We start from the raw sequence: 19429 nt of genomic DNA, 5'->3' as shown, positions 1-19429 counted from the left end.
CAGTTAGTTAAAGTTTTCTCCCGTTAATTACCGTTTTTATTCAGTTAACAAAAATATTTTATCAGTTTCAGTTTTTGTTATTATATTAGTTTTAGTTAAACCATAAGAATCTTTATTTAAGGTTCTTAGATTTAAAGCAACGTGCTTTAAATCAGCACTTTGGTTTTCATGTGAAGCAAACAACAGAAAAAGCAGCTTCAGTTTGTTTTTCTTTTGTTTTGCAGTCGCCAAAATGTTTTACTTTTATCCTCATCAGCATCAAATCCTTGCATCTGCAGGTCACCTGTGGTGTTCAGACGGTTGGAAAGCCTCTGTGCCGTCGCCCTAATCTTCAGGCCAGGACTCCAGCTGGGCCTGGGGTCTGAATAGGAGAAATAAAACTCCAAAACCCATGAAGTTAACAAACGCATCAGTTCCACTTTTAATCTCAATTTTTGCTCCAAAACAAAATTTCTTCCAATTTTTTTTTTCATATAAAATGAAAAAAACAAACAAAAACACAATTAGAAAAACTTTTACAAACATTTGAAAACACAAAAAAAAAAAGAAGCAGGAGAGCGAAACCAGTTAAATTCTGTACAGACGGACCGGTGGGCCCACATGGAGGGGGAACGTTTTCACTGCGACACACTGAGGCCGCTGCTGCCTCCTGCTGGCAGAAAGTCAAACTGCATCATCTGATGGCTGCAGAATTAAAACTTCTCCGCTTGGTTGGATGATTTCCCAGATCGGCAGCAGTTCCCGCTTCCTTTACCATGAACATTATGACCTTGACAACATTTCAACTTCCTGATTTTAAATCGATTCCAGCAGGAAATGAATGTTTTCTAAAAACACGACGTCCAGACGGTTCCGGTTCTGATTCGGTCCTAAAAACCTTCATTAAGTGCTTCCTGTGAACCCACAAAGACCGGACAGCAGGAGAACTCGCTGAGCTGCTCCGCCCAGGGTTCTTCCCCGGTTCTGAGGAGCCGGATCTGACCATTCGCTCACCGTTTCCATGGAAACAACTCATGAAATTCATGATTGAAAATCCCGGATCGGGTCGGAGGGAAAGAAAACAGAAAAAAGACAAAAATGGAGCCAAAATCAAAGGGAGAAAGAAGCAAAATGGTGGGTTCTGAAGAGGTTCTGAAGGGGCCCGGTGGGTTCTGAAGGGGTCCAGAGTCCAAACAGAGGCAGACATGTTTGAAGAAACCCCCCTCCCAGAAAACCCCTCGGTTCTGACTCCCAGCGGCTCCAGGCCAAACCGGGCCGAGCAGGACCAGACCTGAGCGGGTCCGGTCTGCGTGTGTGTTAGTGTGCGTGTGTCCGGGTCGGGCCGGGTGTTATTTGGTGCGGAGCAGCTCCAGCTGGTCCTGGTACTCTGTGAAAAGTCTCTGGAAGCGCAGATTCTCTCCGATGACGGGCAGAACCTCCCGCAGCAGCTCGCGTTTGTGCAGACCCTAAAAACAGCGACACAGGAAGAGACACGGACACAGAGCCATCACGTTTCTGCTCTCCTGCAGACGAAAATATGAAATAAATTCACACCGTACACATGCTGGACACCCGCCTAAGACCCCGCCCTTAGCTTCCTGCTAAGAGCCGCTAGCTAACGATGACTAGCATCGGTTTTAGCCGTTAAGCTGTCAGCATCACACTCCAAATCTTAAATGACGTACAACCAAAGTTTGCTCTTCAAACCAGCCAATCGCTGATGGCGGATAAATTCATCCGATGGCCAAACCTGATTGGCTGCCTGGAGCCTCCAGCAGTTATTCAGTCACATTTCTGACTAAACAGGTAAAAACGGAAAATAAAGTTCTGCTACCAAAGTTGCTGGCTGCCAGGATGAAGCAGCAGATTTGTGGACCGGACCCAGAAGTTCTTTACAGAGTTCCCGGAGCCGGTGCTCAGAACCTGGACGGAGGAGAAGGAATAATAATCTGTCAGGTTAATAATCTGTAAGAAATTCATAAACGTCTCTCTGCTCCCCGACTCCAGCTGGAGTTTCCACTCTGGTCACTTCCTGTCACCCGTCAGGTCAAAGGTCAGCTAACATGTACAGGTCAGCTAACATGTACAGGTCAGCAGGTCAGCTAACATGTACAGGTCAAAGGTCAGCTAACATGTACAGGTCAGCAGGTCAGCTAACATGTACAGGTCAAAGGTCAGCTAACATGTACAGGTCAGCTAACATGTACAGGTCAAAGGTCAGCTAACATGTACAGGTCAGCAGGTCAGCTAACATGTACAGGTCAAAGGTCAGCTAACATGTACAGGTCAGCTAACATGTACAGGTCAAAGGTCAGCTAACATGTACAGGTCAAAGGTCAGCTAACATGTACAGGTCAAAGGTCAGCTAACATGTACAGGTCAAAGGTCAGCTAACATGTACAGGTCAAAGGTCAGCTAACATGTACAGGTCAAAGGTCAGCTAACATGTACAGGTCAAAGGTCAGCTAACATGTACAGGTCAAAGGTCAGCTAACGTCTTTTACCAGCCTGCTACCAGCATATATATTCAGCATCTTCTTCCTGTTTTGATCAAATATATTTACTACATTCTTAACTTCATGTCCTCTTTAAATACTGAAAATCTCATCATTTCCTGATCTAAACAATAAAAAGCAACAAAGGTGAGAAAAACGGATCGAAGCTCAAACAAGCTGACGGAGGCTGAAGGTTCTGGTTGGTCAGAGGTAAAGCTAATGAACACGGCGACCCGTTGGACGGTCGAACAGAGAAAGTGTTGGTTCCGTTTGCTCAGCCTCGGGTCAGAGCGAACAGAACCCGGCGGTGGCGCTCGGTACCTTCGTTGACCAGGAAGCGGGCGTAGATGAGCAGCCAGTAGCGGTACTCCTGCGCCGACTGCAGCGTCAGCGCCGACGCCAGCTGGTTCTCCAGGAAGGCCAGCGTCATGCTCTGCTGCAGGTGATGCGGCGTGGAGGACAGGCGGGACGCCAGCCGCCCGGCGCTGCGGGGGGGACAGGAAGCGTTAGCCTGGATGGACGCCGCGGCCGGGAGGCGGAGCTTAGACAGGAAGACCTACTTCAGGTTGCGTCCCTGAACGACGGCCAGCGGCCCCGACGACGCGGCGGCGTCCTGCGACGGGAGGCAGCTCCTGAAGTCGGCGCACTGGACCAGAGAGTCTCCTTTGTCCGCGATCAGCGTCCTGCAGGAGACGCAGCGTCATTAACCGGGGATTTACCGGGTCAGCCGGTCCGGTCCGGTCCGGTCCGGTCCGGGTCTCACCATGTCTCCAGAGACAGGCTGAAGCAGAAGGACTTCCCGTTGGACAGTCCGATGATCGGGACGCCCTGCTGGGTCAGCAGGGACAGGGACACCGTCGTCTCAGCGCCTGTGGACACAAAGAGGAAGACATTCAGTCAGAAATCACTAAGGGAGACGTCCTGATGGACACGTGGACGTCCTGATGGACACGTGGACGTCCATCAGAGGACGTCTCATCAGGACAATCAGAACTAAACATCGACTTTATTCAGACACTGAACTTTTGGTTAATGGAGATTAAAAATTTCCACCAATGAACTCGTTGGGTTTCCATAATTCAGAGTGATGTCACCATCACGCCCAGAGTGATGTCACCATCACGCCCAGAGTGATGTCACCATCACGCCCAGAGTGATGTCACCATCACGCCCAGAGTGATGTCACCACGCCCAGAGTGATGTCACCACGCCCAGAGTGATGTCACCGCGCCCAGAGTGATGTCACCATCACGCCCAGAGTGATGTCACCATCACGCCCAGAGTGATGTCACCACGCCCAGAGTGATGTCACCATCACGCCCAGAGTGATGTCACCACGCCCAGAGTGATGTCACCACGCCCAGAGTGATGTCACCATCACGCCCAGAGTGATGTCACCACGCCCAGAGTGATGTCACCACGCCCAGAGTGATGGCGGCCATCTTGTTTGACAGCACGTTTTCAGTTTGGACTCTGTGAAGCCCTGTTGCTGCCAGAATGAGGTTCAGTTATTTCTAATTACCAAAGTTGTAATATTAATAGAATAAAGTTGTAAATTTGTTGGAGCTCCGACATGAAAAATAACAAAAGTAAACAGGAGCGTTGAGCATCTTCTGCTGTCAGATCAGCTCTAAGGATAATTATAATTCTGCTCCACTCAGTTCCTGATAAATTAACTTTTTTTCCCTAATTTAAAACTTTTTTCTCGTAACTTTAAGACGTTTTTTTTCTGGCAAAATTGTGTTTTTATTTGCTAATATTATGACTTTATTTTTGTCACTGGACAAAACAAATTCTCATAGTCTAGCACCGATACTGCCGTACAAATCAGAGACGGATGATCGACATAAAAGACACTTTTTAAAAAATATATATTTTATAATTTCTGTTAGAAGAGAGAAGAAAAACATTTACTCACCAGAGAAAATGGTCTGCAGAGATTCGTTCTTCACCAGAGCCTTCTGCCGCTGCGCGTCCCTGCACACACACACACACACACACACACACACACACACACACACACACACACTTTCAGTTTCCATCCACTTCCTGCTCTTCGTGAGGAAAGCAGCTAATCAAACGTCAGTAGAAGTGTCTCAGTGTGCGGCGCTGACCAGACAGACAGCGTGGCCCCGGCGGTCAGCACCATGACGAAGTGGGCGGAGCAATGCAGGGCGGAGACGGGCGTGGCCAGCTGGATGGCGGGGAGGAGGCGTCGCCCGGAGCAGGAAAACACCGACAGCATCCTGTCGTCACAGGCGACGGCGAGGACGTCGCTGGAGGAGAGAAGGAAACGTTCAGCGCGTCGACTTGGTTCTCTCAGCCGAGGGCCAACAGCGCCCCCTACCTGCTCCCCGCGGCGGCCAGCACCGAGCTGGGCAGCAGCGTGTTCCAGTCCCGCCCGTCCCTGGAGCAACGCAGCTGGCTGAGCTTCGACCCGGCAACCACCGACACGTCGTTCTCCACCTCCAGGAACACAGACGGATCCATGCTTACCTGAACGAACACACACACACACACACACACACACACACACACACACACACACACACACACACACACACACACACCTTTAAACTGCCTGCTGGAGAACGGCTTTAAACAAAGATGGACGTTACATTAAAACCCTGCAGGTTTCAGTCGTGTTTTTATGGTTTTCTTCTGCTGAGGTCCGACATTTATTTTTATGTTCTTCAACTTTGAAAATCATAAAAATAAATATATCTTTATTTAAACAAATACCTTTAGACCAAAACAAAGAAAGGAGATGAAATTTGCAGCTTTGAATCCATCAGAAAAATAGGGACAAATTAGATTATCCAAAAACCTTCATCACTTATTAAACCTAAAATAGGTAAAAAAAAACAAAAAACAACTTTGATGCTTTTAAAGACCAAAAATTGCTGCAGTTTTTAATAACCTGAATTTAAAAATAGTTTAATTATTAACCCATTTATCACCAATCGGAGCCAAATAAAGTAAAACCTCCCATTATTACCTAAATATCTCGTTAATCGTGGATGTTTTCATTCTAAGCAGGAATTTTTTCTCTGGGATCTAAAAACGCTGAACTTTGATGGTGGATTTCAAACGAACCTGCAGGCTGAAGGTTTTCTGCAGACTCGGCGTCGGCAGCCGCAGAACGGCAGCCGCAGGGGGAGGAGCTGCAGCTCTGCCCGGCTCGCGCTCCGGAGGAAGAGGAGTTATCTGGGGGTCAAAGGTCAAACACAGAGGGCAGGTTACGACGACAGGTTTAAACCTGCAGAATGCAACTTGTTGAAGCTGCCACCATGTTCTGACAGTTCAATAAGACAGAGAATAAAAATAACAAAATAACAGCACTAAAGAGAAACAACCAATCAGAGCCAGGAGGCGGGGCTTAGTGCTGTCAGTCCCTCCGTCTCTCTATGCTATGCTACCGTTAGCATAGATTTTGTCGTTTCTGGCGAGTTTTAATAAATATGTAAAACCATGTGTTTCATAGAAGCTGCATCCTTACCTGGGTGAAGGGCTGAGGGACGGAGGCGGCCATCTTGTCCTTCCTGGGCCGTCCCTTCTTCCTCTTCTCCACCACCTCTCCTCCGTCCAGCAGCAGCTCGGGTTTCCTCTTGGCGAACGCCAGGTTCTTGTTGATGGCGGCCATCTTGTCTTCGCTGTCGCTGCTGGTATCCTCTTTGGCTTTGGCGTCCTTCAGGATGGAGACGGCGTCCTTCGGCCTGTTGGACGGACAGAGCGGGTGAGACGGGTTCCCGACGCGGTTTCAGGATCCGTTCGTTCCCAGGGTCGCTCACCTCTCCAGAGGGGCGAGTCCGGCCGTGGACGAGATGGCCGACGGGATCCCCGGCGTGGCCTTTGACCTCTCTGTGAAGCGGGAGTCCAGCGCTTTCATCGGCTCGATCTTGGAGGCCGAGGTGAGCAGCAGGCCGGACTTCAGCCTGAAACCAGAGAAGAAGAAGGGTGAGCGGCCGACCTGCTGGGGGCCGGACCCGGACCAGAACCCCAGCGGCCGGCCGGACGGACCCGTCCTTGTCGTCCTCCAGGGCTTTAGCGACACCGGCGGCAGGCGGCGAAGTGAGCAGGCCGTCCTGGTTGGGCCGGGCGCCCAGAGACGACGGCTGACCCGGGCTGGAGTCGGAGTTGAGCTGCGGCGCGATCTGATTGGACAAGGAGGAGCCGGAGGGCAGGATGGGGGCGCTGTTGAAGAGCGCCGGGGAGAAATCCCTAAAGAGAAACGGGACGGACTCAGTCTGACAAACCAGACAGGTTTTTATGTGATTCTGCCTTTAATCCTCCGTTCAGCAGCACCAAATAACATCAGTGCTTTATTTAAGGTCTACATTTGTGTGCATGAAGACTTTTCTTAAACCAGCTGCTTGTTCTGAAGTTTAAACAATCAACTACAACCAGGAAACTCTTTTTTAACTCGGGTACAACAGGAACAATGTCAAACTACATGGACTTGATGTTTACGCTCAGAAATCTGTTATGAAGCTTCAAATATTCTCAAAAACCCAAAACTTTCTTTTAATTTTTCAGCTGTTTTCAGTAAAATAATCAGAGAAATGAAGCAGCTGGTCAGTGGAGGCACCATATGAGGAGGCCGTGACGGCGGTCTGACCGACACGCGACCCGCCAGGTCATGTCTGCAGTCATCAAGTCTCCCTGCTGTTGCCGACTCAGCAACTTTCTTGCTACATTTAGCAAAGATTCAAACAAACAAACAAAAAAATTTGGTTTTAGCCAAAATCAGGCTTTTAAAGATCGGCCACAGAGCTGCAGTCGGTGCAGCTCTGGAGCCAAAGCAACAGTTGGGTCAGTTTCTGACCAACGTGACGTGAAGCTCAGAGTCGACTCTACGTGACGCTGGCCCTTTAAGGCAGCTGACCTCCCATCTGCTGGTCTCCTCACCCCGTGTCCAGCTGAGCGATGCACAGCGGCGTGATCCGTCTCCTCCCGTCCGCCGTTCTCGTCTCCACCTGCTTCTTCAGGAGGTTCTGCAACACGGAGACCCATCAGAACCAGAACCTTCCAGCTGGTCCGGTCCGTTTGTCCCGACTGGGCTCACCTTCCGGATGTCCTCCAGAGACTCGCCGTTCATCACGCTGTTGACCTTGGGGGCGGCGGCTTCGGGCCCGGCGGCGGCGGCCGCCGCGCCGGCGTTGTTCTGGGCCGTGTTCTGGCGCTCCTGCTGGTACTTGAGTATCTCTGGGTTCTCGATGATGGTGGTGGACAGCTGGACCTCGGTGCTGGTGATGGCCAGGCTCTTCCCGTAGATGTTCTGGTGGATGGTGTTCTGACAGACAGACGGACGGGTTCAGGGAAACTAAAAGACTGAAACTCACGTCGGACGTTTTGATCTGCTCAGATGTTGAACGGATCCAAATCAGCTGTTTGGATGTTTTATTTTAAAAATAATTTGTGTTTATGTGGCAGAAACTCAGCAGTTTTACTGGTTGGAGCTGCTGGTGCTTTTCACACCGGATCAGAAATGATCAATTTGAAGATTAAGAGCAGACGGCTGCCGCTGGGACGGGTCTTACCTTCTCCTCCTCACTCAGAGGGTCTCCCAGCTCGTCCAGGGAGAAGTCCAGGTAGGCCACGGTGCCGTCCATGGAGCACACCAGCATCCCCAGACCGGTCAGCGTCCTAACAAACACCTCAGAGTTAGCTTCAGACCGGGTCCGTAAACCTCCAACACTGCAAAACTCAAGCATTTAAAACTGTGGAGAGAAAAAAACTAAACAAATAAGATTCACTATTACATGGCGTCATTTATTACTGTTATTGATAAAGTCACGCGTTTCACATTCTACACTAAAATAATATAATATTGTTTTAAGTGAAATAATCAGTCAACAGAAAACAAGACGCTGCATCTTCTTAAAGTTACGTTAAAGTTAGTTTTGTCTTGTTTCAAGACATTTGCACTGGAAACTAAACTAAAATGTTTGGTAAGATTTTGTGTTTTTGCAGTGCAGGAATAATTAATATTAATTACATAAAAACAATCCAAACAAATCATGTTACAAAAAAATGTTCTTTTGCATTTTCTGACATTTAGCAAACAGAAATCATTTTGATCATGATTAATGTAAAAAAACTTTAGTCTGATTTAATTTCAGACGGCAAGAAAAAATAAAACTCTTTTTGTAAGAAAACTTCTGGTTTCAACTGGAGATCATGTTTCAAATTTAGGTTTTTAATCAAACGTTAGGTTGCGCTTTACTACAAAACTGTGCATCTGAACAGTAAGCACTTTCCAAACCTTGAATTAACCTTCAATGAAATTCAAGGACTTTCAAGGATGAGTTTGTCAAATTCTCACCAGGAAATGTCCATGATGGATTTATCGAACAGGTCATGGATGACCACCAGAGGGCGCTTCAGTGAGGTGAGCTGAGGAGAGAAGGGATGCGTTAGGAAACGGGCTGGTTCTGGTTCTGGTTGGTGTGAGCGGCTGAGCGGGACCGACCCAGACGGACAGCGAGCGGTCTTTGCTGCCCACGGCGCAGCAGCAGTACGGACAGCTGGGCTTCGGAGAGCTGCCGTTCTTCTGCTTCTTCTTGAAGATCTTTGGGTTGAATTTCTGCAAAACCAACAGAACCGCGTCAAGTGGGTGGCACTGACAAGGCCCGGGTAAAACCCAGGCCGGACGGTAAAACCCGGGCCGGACGGTAAAACCCGGGCCGGACGGTAAAAACCCGGGCCGGACGGTAAAACCCGGGCCGGACGGTAAAACCCGGGCCGGACGGCAAAACCCGGGCCGGACGGTAAAAACCGGGCCGGACGGTAAAAACCCGGGCCGGACGGTAAAAACCCGGGCCGGACGGTAAAACCCGGGCCGGACGGCAAAACCCGGGCCGGACGGTAAAAACCCGGGCCGGACGGTAAAACCGGGCGGACGGTAAAACCCGGGCCGGACGGTAAAACCCGGGCCGGACGGTAAAAACCCGGGCCGGACGGTAAAAACCCGGGCCGGACGGTAAAAACCCGGGCCGGACGGTAAAACCCAGGCCGGACGGTAAAACCCGGGCCGGACGGTAAAACCCGGGCCGGACGGTAAAACCCGGGCCGGACGGTAAAACCCGGGCCGGACGGTAAAACCCGGGCCGGACGGTAAAAACCGGGCCGGACGCGTCGCGGAGCCTCCTTACCACCACGGTGACGGCTTTACGGTGGCCCACAAAGTCCATGTTGGTCTTCCAGCCGTCGCGCTCCACGATCTGGGCGGTGGGGCCCGAGTTGTTCATGGCGTGGGCCGACACCAGGTACTGGCCGTCCGGAGACCAGGACAGGCGCAGGACGTGGGTCGTCCCGCCGCACTGCAACAAGAGTTCACAAAAACCTCAGTCAAAAGAAAAGAAAACGCTGAAAGACGGAGCTGGATGATAAATCAATAAAAATATGTATCGCAACAGACATTTGATAAAACATTCAATAATTAGAATATTGACTGAACTGCAGTGTTGGTGGAATCAACTAACTCACTCATTCATTGGTTGCCTAGCAACTCAGGCCTTTCTGCACAGCATAGGGCTGATGTGTAAATTATTGATTAATAATTGGATGGCAGAAAGAATTTAATAGATATTTTTACATAATTTGAATTTGGTCAAGTTAAAAATGCCACTTGATGTTTGACTAGAGCAGATTTACAGACTGAAGGATTTTTATTTTTATCTTAAATACTAAATGTTTATTTTTCTGAACAGTTTTGGTTGAAGTGCAGCTCTGACTGTGTTTTTCTTTTAGCCAATGGTTTATTTGTCTGTTTATCCAGGCGACTAATTGATCATTTCAATACTCGATTAATCATTTCAGCCTCAAAATAAATCATGTTTTGTGAACAAACTGTGGCTCATATGGTCCCCATGTCGTTATAAACTGCAGAGTTCAAACTTCAGCCTCAGTTAAAGGTCCAGACAAATCCTAAAAAAGTTTGACTTGAAGTCCTGAAGACACGGTAGTTTGATCTGGGTGGTTAGCTTCAGCTCAGCGCTGTTGATGTTGGATAGTTTAGTGAGCAGCTGCAGCAGCTGCAACTACAGCAGCAGCAGCTCCTACAGCAGCAGCAGCAGCAACTACAGCAGCAGCAGCAGCTGCAGCAACTACAGCAGCAGCAGCAGCAGCAGCAACTACAGCAGCAGCAGCAGCTGCAACTACAGCAGCAGCAGCAGCAGCAGCAACTACAGCAGCAGCAGCAGCAGCAGCAACTACAGCAGCAGCAGCAGCTGCAACTACAGCAGCAGCAGCAGCTGCAACTACAGCAGCAGCAGCAGCAACTACAGCAGCAGCAGCAGCAGCAACTACAGCAGCAGCAGCAGCTGCAACTACAGCAGCAGCAGCAGCAGCAGCAGCAACTACAGCAGCAGCAGCAGCAGCAGCAGCAACTACAGCAGCAGCAGCAGCAACTACAGCAGCAGCAGCAGCAACTACAGCAGCAGCAGCAGCAGCAACTACAGCAGCAGCAGCAGCTGCAACTACAGCAGCAGCAGCAGCTGCAACTACAGCAGCAGCAGCTACAGCAGCAGCAGCAGCAACTACAGCAGCAGCAGCAGCAGCAGCAACTACAGCAGCAGCAGCTGCAACTACAGCAGCAGCAGCTCCAGCAGCAGCAGCTGCAACTACAGCAGCAGCAGCTCCAGCAGCAGCAGCTGCAACTACAGCAGCAGCAGCTCCAGCAGCAGCAGCAGCAACTACAGCAGCAGCTGCAACTACAGCAGCAGCAGCACCTACAGCAGCAGCAGCAGCAGCTGCAACTACAGCAGCAGCAGCTCCAGCAGCAGCTGCAACTACAGCAGCAGCAGCTCCAGCAGCAGCAGCAGCTGCAACTACAGCAGCAGCAGCTCCAGCAGCTGCAGCAGCTGCAACTACAGCAGCAGCAGCTCCAGCAGCTGCAGCAGCTGCAACTACAGCAGCAGCAGCAGCTGCAACTACAGCAGCAGCAGCTGCAACTACAGCAGCAGCAGCAGCTGCAACTACAGCAGCAGCAGCTCCAGCAGCAGCAGCTGCAACTACAGCAGCAGCAGCTCCAGCAGCAGCAGCTGCAGCAGCTCCAGCAGCAGCAGCTCTTCACCTCGTTGAAGGGTTTGGTGATGTTCGCCTCCATCTGCCAGTCCACCGTCCTCCACACCTTCAGGCTGTGGTCGTCGGCCTGCGAGGCGATGTACTTCCCCACCGGGTCCCAGGTCAAGCCTTTCACCAGCCCTGTGTGGCCGCGCAGGCAGGTCACCATCTCTGAGGAAACAGTGGACATTTATATTACAGACCATTATTTGACCCCATCAGTCAAAAATGGTGGAAAACAAAAAGTCCAGCGCGACCTCTGGGTCAGAAACCGTGACCTTTTACAGACCAGGCTGCCTTGGAACTGGAAACAGGTTCATGCACTGCTGAATTTGACCAACTAGAACAATCAAAGGGATCGGATTCACATTCGTTCACAGAACCATAGAGTTGTTCTGCGATTCACTTGGATTCCTCCTGATTTATCGGTTCTTCCTGCAGTCAGAGTTTTCAGATTTGAGTTTTCTCCCACCTGGGAACTTGCGAGCGTTCCAGATGACGATGGTGTTGTCGACGCTGCAGGAAGCCAGCCACACGTCGTGAGGCGACCACGCCACGTCCATCACATCTGCAAACACAGCAGATCACTGAGCACCAGCAGCAGACGGATCCAACATGGCGGCGGCCAGCGGCGGCGGCGTACCTCCGGTGTGGTTCCTCAGGATGGTCACACACCTCCACTGCTCCACGTTGGCCAGCTTGCTGCTGGAGCCGAACACCGTGCTCGGCCCGATCAGCCTGCGGAGACAAACATGGAGTCTCAGACAGAACGGACCGTTTCTGAGAAACACGGCGGCGGTTTGTGGACGTACGCCGCTCTCTTCCACACCATCACCAGCTTGTCGTCTCCTCCTGAAGCCAGGTACAGCCCGTTGTTGGACCAGCGCACGCAGTTCACACAGGCTGCAGAGGAAACACACACACACACACCGATTCACTCCAGGTTTAAAATTCTCTAATAACAGAATAAAGTCACCAGATGTGTCACTAGTTGCCTTTTCCGACTAAAAGTTGCCAAAGAGCCTGGAATGTTGCTGAATATAGCAACAAAGTTGCTAAGCTAGCAACATTGGTCTCCACATTTGGCCACGCCCCTCGGTGGCTCTTGGCTCCGCCCACTTTGGATTGTTTAACGTTTGTCAGAGGCCGGGACGTTAGTTACACTTTAAATAACAAACTGAAAGTTTTAATATTTAGACGTCCATTTAGTTTGATGCCTGAAACCTGAATTCAAACTGGATCAGTGAACTAATCAATATCTTGACCAATATCTTCATGCTCCAGTTTGATCAGAGCATTTCTGATAAACACAGAGATGATGCACCATGGATTATTTCCATTCAGTCCTGGAAACGACCTGCAGCACATTTCAGTTCTGAGTTTTACATAAACTGTTTTATGTGGTTATTTTTATGCTTCTGATTTAAGTTTTCATTGAAGGACATCAGAACCGTTAAAGTTCGGTATAAACAAATCTAAAATGCATCTAAGACTACAAACAGAGCTGAGGCTCGGTTGTTTACCTAAGTGATTGTCCATCTGACAGAGCATTTTGGGAATATTCTCATTCTTCTCGTCTTCCTCCCTGAGGACAGGCGCCATGTTCCAGATCATCACCTTCCCAGAATCCTCCCCTGCAAAAACAAACGTTGAAATCAGTGATTTCCTTCAGGAGTTTCCAGTTTCACTCTGGAAACGCATCATTCAACAATATTTACTTTGAATTTTTTCATTTGAGCCGATTAAAATGACTGCAGTTATCAGAAAGGACATTTCCACGTCAGAATGGAGCGCAGGACGACGCCTCACCTTGTCCACCTGTTGCAAATTTCGTCCCATCCGGATGAATATCGACTGAAAAGATGGGTTTGCCTGAAAAACACAAACGCCAACATGTTAATATTTCACTCAAATCATCTTTAATTCACAGTTAAAACCTGAAGCACAAACTCAGGCAGCACCAGAAGAGCATCCCAGAGGTTCGTCCTAATGGAAATTTCCCAGTTATTGCGTGATTTTCCACAGAACGGCGACGAGCTGAAACCGGTTCCTCCTCTGCTGTGCAGTCTAGGACTTTCTGGGAAAGAAATCTGCTCCTGGTGAACCTTCTGGGTCGACTCCGTCTCTGAATCGTGAGTCTTTAACTCAGCACTTTAGTTTGTTGTAATGCACATTTACTCAGCTGTAACCTGAAGAACCCTGTCAGCGTTTAGTTTTCTCTAATAATGCTAACAGAAATGGATAAAAATGGAGTAGAAATGAGTGGTTTTATCCATTCAGCTGCTGGTAATTTTCCAGGATGTTTAAGCTGGAGCTGCAGGACAGCAATGACCCCTGGAATGTGCCGAGTGTTAAAAGTATTTAAATGACAGAACAGGTGGAACAGAGGAGCAGAGTAAATACAGGTTAGATGTAGAAACATGATGTTCCTGCATCTGGTCGTCACATTATTCTGTCTGCAATTATCCTGCATAAATGTGAAAGTTTTACATTCCATCAGAATTTTCAGGTGTTTTCAAACCAAAATGGACGTTTGAGTTCATGTCCAGCTGCTGAACATCTGGACCAGCACACAGGATGATGATGGAGTCAGATTCAAACCTCAACACCTCGGCGTTTCTGACGACACGATAGCAGAAATACTACATTTACATAACTAAAGCAAACCCTAAAGTTTTACTCAGAGAAATCACACTGGAAAGTGATAGAGCTAAAAGTTACGACACATCAAGAACGTAAATGGTTATGAGATTCTCGTGGCTTGACAATTTGTGAAAATTATTTCAAACAGCAAAAAAACAGTGCAGCAAAGAAGAACTTTTTCTGCATTTAAAACCCTGAGATGTTGGGAAGAGACATAACTCAAATTCAAACTACTGTGTGACCAACTGCACAATCATAACAACCTTAAATACACTAATGAGAGGAACAGTGTTTATATTTATAATCCTTATTTAGTTTAATATCTTACTGACAGCAAAAACACAACAGGACATGAATTCAGACAGTAAGAGGGAAAAAACTGTAGCACAACAGTTCAACTGTTTGGAGCGTCAACAGTTATGTGGAAAAATCAAGTTTCTGCATCTTTTAAGCTGATGTAAATATCAGTTATGAGCTGCAGAGACTGAGGATGTGATCTGGGATCGTGTGGCTGGAAACAGCCCTGCCTAGGTGTTCAGTTTAACCCGGTACCTGCAGCCGCAGCCCGGCGTTCAGGCCGTTCCCTCAGCGGTTAACTTTCCAAAGTAACAGCAGCTGGACGCTTCCTCCAGCTCACCCTGGAAACTGTCAGCAGTTTGAGAAAATGTCACTCCAAGCGGGAAAGATATTTAACAAAATGTCCAGTTTGACATATTAGCTGTGGATGTAGATAATTATTTTTGGGTCGTTTGGCGTCGGGGCTAATCGGGGGGCTAACCAGCTAGCTGTGTTAGCTAATTTAAATCTATTCAACTGAGAGAATACGAGTCCTGAAATAAAAACTATGGGATGTTTTTATCCCATATTCGGGAATATTTGAGAACAGGAAAGTGAGTTAATGAAAAACAAGTTAGGACCACCAGCATACCTCCTCAACTAGTTCCCCCCCCTCCGACAACAAAAGCACAACTTGGTCCAACAGATTCCTGCACAAGCAGCTTACCGTTGTGGCTCACCCAGCTCGGCTTCAGCAGCTTCATCTTCACCGGGACTTTTTGATTTCTCTGTTATCGGTATAAAAAATGGGGGAAAAGCCCCCCGATCGGTGAGTTCAGGCGGTGAACTAAAGCCAACCGCCCTGCCTTTGTTTCAAACTCCGTCCGTCACTCCGCTGTTTCTGCGGTTGAACTCCATCTCTGTCCGCGGCGCGGCAAGCAGCATCCCCGGCTATCAGAGCCGAGCAGCGGGCAGGCTGACAGCCAGCAGCGCGCCGGAACATAAACCGGGTGACACCAGCAGGCGCTTCGGGACCGTTTCCGTTACATTTAACCGCGCACAGGAAGGAGCTCGTGCACCTACAATGCTTCTCGATTAAAATTAAAACAAAATTTAAAAAATAATAATCGTCATCATGCTTTTATTAGCTATGTTTTTAGAATGTTTCTTCTTTTTTTTTTTTAAATATAAAAAGTAAGACAAAGCGGTCGTCAGGGTGATGAAGGTGAGGCTTTTATTTTGAAATATTAAAATAAGAGCAAGTGCGCAAGCGCGGAATGCAGCTTTTAATACAAATTAATTGTTAAACATTGGAATAGATGTTCTCATAGAATATACACGTATATTAAACACACTTTCTGTTTATTGTACTTTATTTGTTATACAATAAAATAATTGTTTTTATTTAGCTTTAATGTATTTGATTGTAAGAAGTACTTTTTATGCACTGCAGTCAAGTTGTATTTTTTTTATCTCATAAATATATGAGGTACAAAATATCCAAATAAAAGTAGCAAACTTTTACCTATTTAATTACTTGTTAAGCTAATTGTTAAGGATCCCACAGAAGCAATGGAATGAAATTAACATGTTATCTATTTTTGCCATTATGCTTGATTTTATTAAATACTTGTCTTACTTTAAAATCACACGATGATAAACATGTGATTATCATTAATTTAATTTTTTTAATTTCCAGGTAAACGGTACAAAATCAAATTAAAAATATAAATTTGAAGTGTTTGCTCATCAAAGTGAAGAAGTCCTGTTTAGACTCCTTCAAAAACTTTTTAATAATTTGTCAGAATCTGGATCTAATTGGAAACTTTCTGCTTTGATTGATGGGAAAATTACTGTTGTGAGGAAACCCAGTGTTACGGCAACTGAATGAGATTTTTATTTTGAAAAGTTGAACTCAATTCTTCTTCAATTATTACTAATTGCGTGTGTTTTTGTCTCACTGGGTTTGATTTTATGTTTATCTTTAAAGTCACAAATTACATTTTTGATGAGAAAATTAACAATTTCTGCAACACAAACTACAAAAAAAGAATCACAAGTTTTATTTTTTCAAAGATTCAACCAGGATCATTGTGACTTTACAAAACAGACCATTTTTTTGTACCAAAGAATAAGATGAATCAGCAAAAAATACAAACTGTGAAGAAACAAAGGAAAATTGTTCCCAGGTCAAATCAGCACAAGGCATCCATTTTAAAAACATTTAATCTACACAACCATAAGAATAAAAAACCGGTACAAACATGAAGTTGTTACAGATAACAGATGTCAGCTTTTTGAGTAAAAATGCAGTTAGTGTAAACATGAACTCCATGAAGCATTATTCACCTCCTTCTACCTTTATAACGTTATTTCCTCTGCAAAATATTACAGCAACAAGACGCCATTCTTGACATCAAGCCAAGCGAAAACAGGAAGTGGTGTCAGAAAGTCCCGTTCCGCTTCACTTTCTGAAGGATCATCAAAGATGACTCCAGATTTTTTTAAAAAATTTAAAAATTCAGCAGATATTTCAAAGGAAGAGCAAAACACACAAGCTTGATAATGGATTCATATAGGAATAAAGAAACCGCAGCGAACCAGAGGATCAGAAAATGCTGCGTCTGGTTGCTACGGCGATTCAGCATTTTTGTCAGACAGATAGAAACCAAACCTCAAGCGTGCAAAAGTTTTAAGTCTTATTACGGATCCAACTGCAGCAGAACCTTGTGGAAATTAAAATCGAAAGTTATTGTGTCTGCTGTGATTTATGTGTTAAATCTGTTAAAAACGTCCCTTCAGCTGCAGCTGTGGAGAATAATTCATACTGTTGGTGAATTTGAGCATTTGTGCACTTTGACGCACAAATTTTACATAAAATAAAACTACAACCATGAAATTAGCTTAACTAAAATAGTTTCTGAATATTTAAAAGGCTCAAAATCGATCATGACACAAACCTGAACATTTTGTGGTGAAATCAAATTTAAAAACTCCCAAACGTTCACTGTGAATATTTAAAAACTACGTATGACATCCAAATACCAACGCAGTCGGGTAAAACCCAGCACTCCGTTAAACTTTACATAGTGTTTCTAGTGTAAACTGAGGAACATGTGGAGGATTTTTAAGTTTTTTGTTCTGATTACGGCTCGTGTTTTTCCTAACACTGAGCTTAAATCAGCAAACTGAAAATCATAACAAAAGTGTAGCAAAAAGCAGCATAAAAACTCAGAAAGGGGAAAAGTTTTAGTTCATGTAAATGTTTTGTTGGAAGCGTTAAATAAAGATTTTATCAACTTAACAGCAAAAATCAGCTTTTTTCATCTATTATCAGATTATACCCTTTTTTTTTAAATATATATAAGTGGTAGAATATTAAAACCCCTGTGTGGAAACGCACACAGACAGAAACTTCACACACATCTTTTTGCCGTAGTGAAGCTTTTGCGCTCTGTGGCCTGCAGGGGGCAGCGAAGAGCAACAGGCGCCTCACAGCTTTCTGACGTCAGATTACGGTTATTTTTCAGGAGCCAACATGTCTAACTCATCATCATCATCATCATCATCATCATCATCATCATCATCATCATCATCATCATCATCATCTCTGTTGGCCAGTTTCGTTGCACCTCACTAATAAAATACAGTTCAGTTTTCACAAAACAGACAAGAATCACTTAAAATATTCACCTGTTTTCTGCCGTAAAGGCAAATATGGAACTTTTTTTGAGTTAGCTTCATGTTCTTGGAGGATATTTTCTGAATGCCCACTTTTAACAGTCTGTTCAGGCTGCTGAGGTCCGACGAGGGAGGAATTCAGGGACCTGACGTCCCTCTGAAAATGGCTTCGATCTGCTCCAGCGTCTTGCCTTTGGTTTCCGGGACGAAGACGACGGTGAAGATGATGTTGAGGCCACACATGCAGGCGAAGAGCCAGAACGTCCCGGCGCTGGTTAAGAGGTTCTGGGAGGAGAAGCAGAAACGGATTAGAAACAAAGAGGCTGTGAATGAACTGCAGGCTAATCAGTTCGCTCACATCAACACCTCTGGGATGTTATTAAAATATTTAAACATAAATAAACAAATATATATATATATACATATATATATATATAAAGCATAACAAGTAAATAAAGAGTAAAGAAATAAAAAATAATTTAAAAAATAGCATTAAAATTAGATTAAAGAGACTAAAAATAATTAAAAACACTAAATAAATAAAAGTAAATACATCAAGTGCATAAAAATAAATGAATAAAAGATAAAGACAATAACAATTTAAAAATATTAAATGCATAAAAATAAAAACGACAGACAAAAATATTTTAAAAATAAAATATTAAATATTAAAAGAATGAAAATAAATTAAATGAAAACAAAACTAAATAAATAAAGACAAATAAAAATAATTGAAAGCATAATAAATAAACAAAAATAATAAAAAACATTAAAATCTTGAAAAAATAAGCAGACAGTAAAAAAATGCGTTAAAAGTCCATAAAATAAAACAATAAACATTTAAAAAATGCAAATACTAGAAAATATATTTAAAAAATGTGTAGAAAATGAGAGAATCTGATCTGAATCTACCAAACTAAGTTAACTAACTGTATTCCTAACATGCAGGAAGCCTTGATTCCCCTGGTTGACCCACCATCATGTCCTGGAAGGTTTTGGTGATGACGAAGGCCATGCCCCAGTTACTGAGCACCACGGCGGCTCCAGCAAACCCCCTCACTCTGACGGGAATGACCTCCGACATGATCAGCCACGGGATGGGACCCCAGCCGACGGCAAAGCCTGAAAACGACACGCGTTACCAACGTCCTCCTTCAAACCCTCCTGCTGACGTGAACCTGAACTCACCTGCGATGAAGACGGCCATGCTGGCCAGAGCCAGCCAGGTGAGGTCAGCGTGGGGCGCCGGCGCTCCGCCGGGAACTTTGGGCGTCAAGTAGAAGTAGACG

General features: G+C 46.0%; 2 protein-coding genes across 2 annotated transcripts in view; both read right to left on the bottom strand.

Moving 5' to 3' along the window:
• Positions 1-397: 397 nt before the first annotated feature.
• Positions 398-15536, bottom strand: hira (histone cell cycle regulator a). The gene is made up of 25 exons (XM_008419510.3): positions 15187-15536; positions 13350-13412; positions 13064-13174; positions 12353-12443; positions 12184-12278; positions 12013-12108; positions 11551-11711; positions 9629-9796; positions 8947-9060; positions 8800-8870; positions 8015-8120; positions 7540-7767; positions 7383-7468; positions 6495-6695; positions 6266-6409; positions 5974-6190; positions 5571-5681; positions 4822-4970; positions 4589-4750; positions 4393-4451; positions 3238-3343; positions 3035-3157; positions 2796-2959; positions 1814-1902; positions 398-1445 (listed from the first exon to the last, which is right to left on the bottom strand). The coding sequence occupies exons 1-25, from the start codon at positions 15221-15223 to the stop codon at positions 1329-1331; spliced, it is 3069 nt and encodes a 1022-aa protein (XP_008417732.1). The 5' UTR covers positions 15224-15536; the 3' UTR covers positions 398-1328.
• A 1131-nt stretch (positions 15537-16667) lies between these two features.
• Positions 16668-19429, bottom strand: part of slc2a8 (solute carrier family 2 member 8) — a 15965-nt gene continuing 13203 nt past the window's right edge. The window contains exons 9-11 of the mRNA XM_008419511.3: positions 19329-19429; positions 19117-19262; positions 16668-18425 (exon numbers count right to left, since the gene is read on the bottom strand). The exon at positions 19329-19429 is cut by the window's right edge and continues 34 nt beyond it. Of these exons, the coding sequence (XP_008417733.2) occupies positions 18279-18425; positions 19117-19262; positions 19329-19429 (394 nt within the window). The 3' untranslated portion in view covers positions 16668-18278. The remainder of the gene's footprint in view (positions 18426-19116; positions 19263-19328) is intronic.

Source organism: Poecilia reticulata, chromosome 9 (genome assembly GCF_904066995.2).
Source record: "Poecilia reticulata chromosome 9, P_reticulata-male-v2, whole genome shotgun sequence".
Lineage (NCBI taxonomy): Eukaryota > Metazoa > Chordata > Actinopteri > Cyprinodontiformes > Poeciliidae > Poecilia > Poecilia reticulata.
Note: the sequence above shows the minus strand (reverse complement) of the source record. Positions and strands in the feature narration are given on the sequence as shown.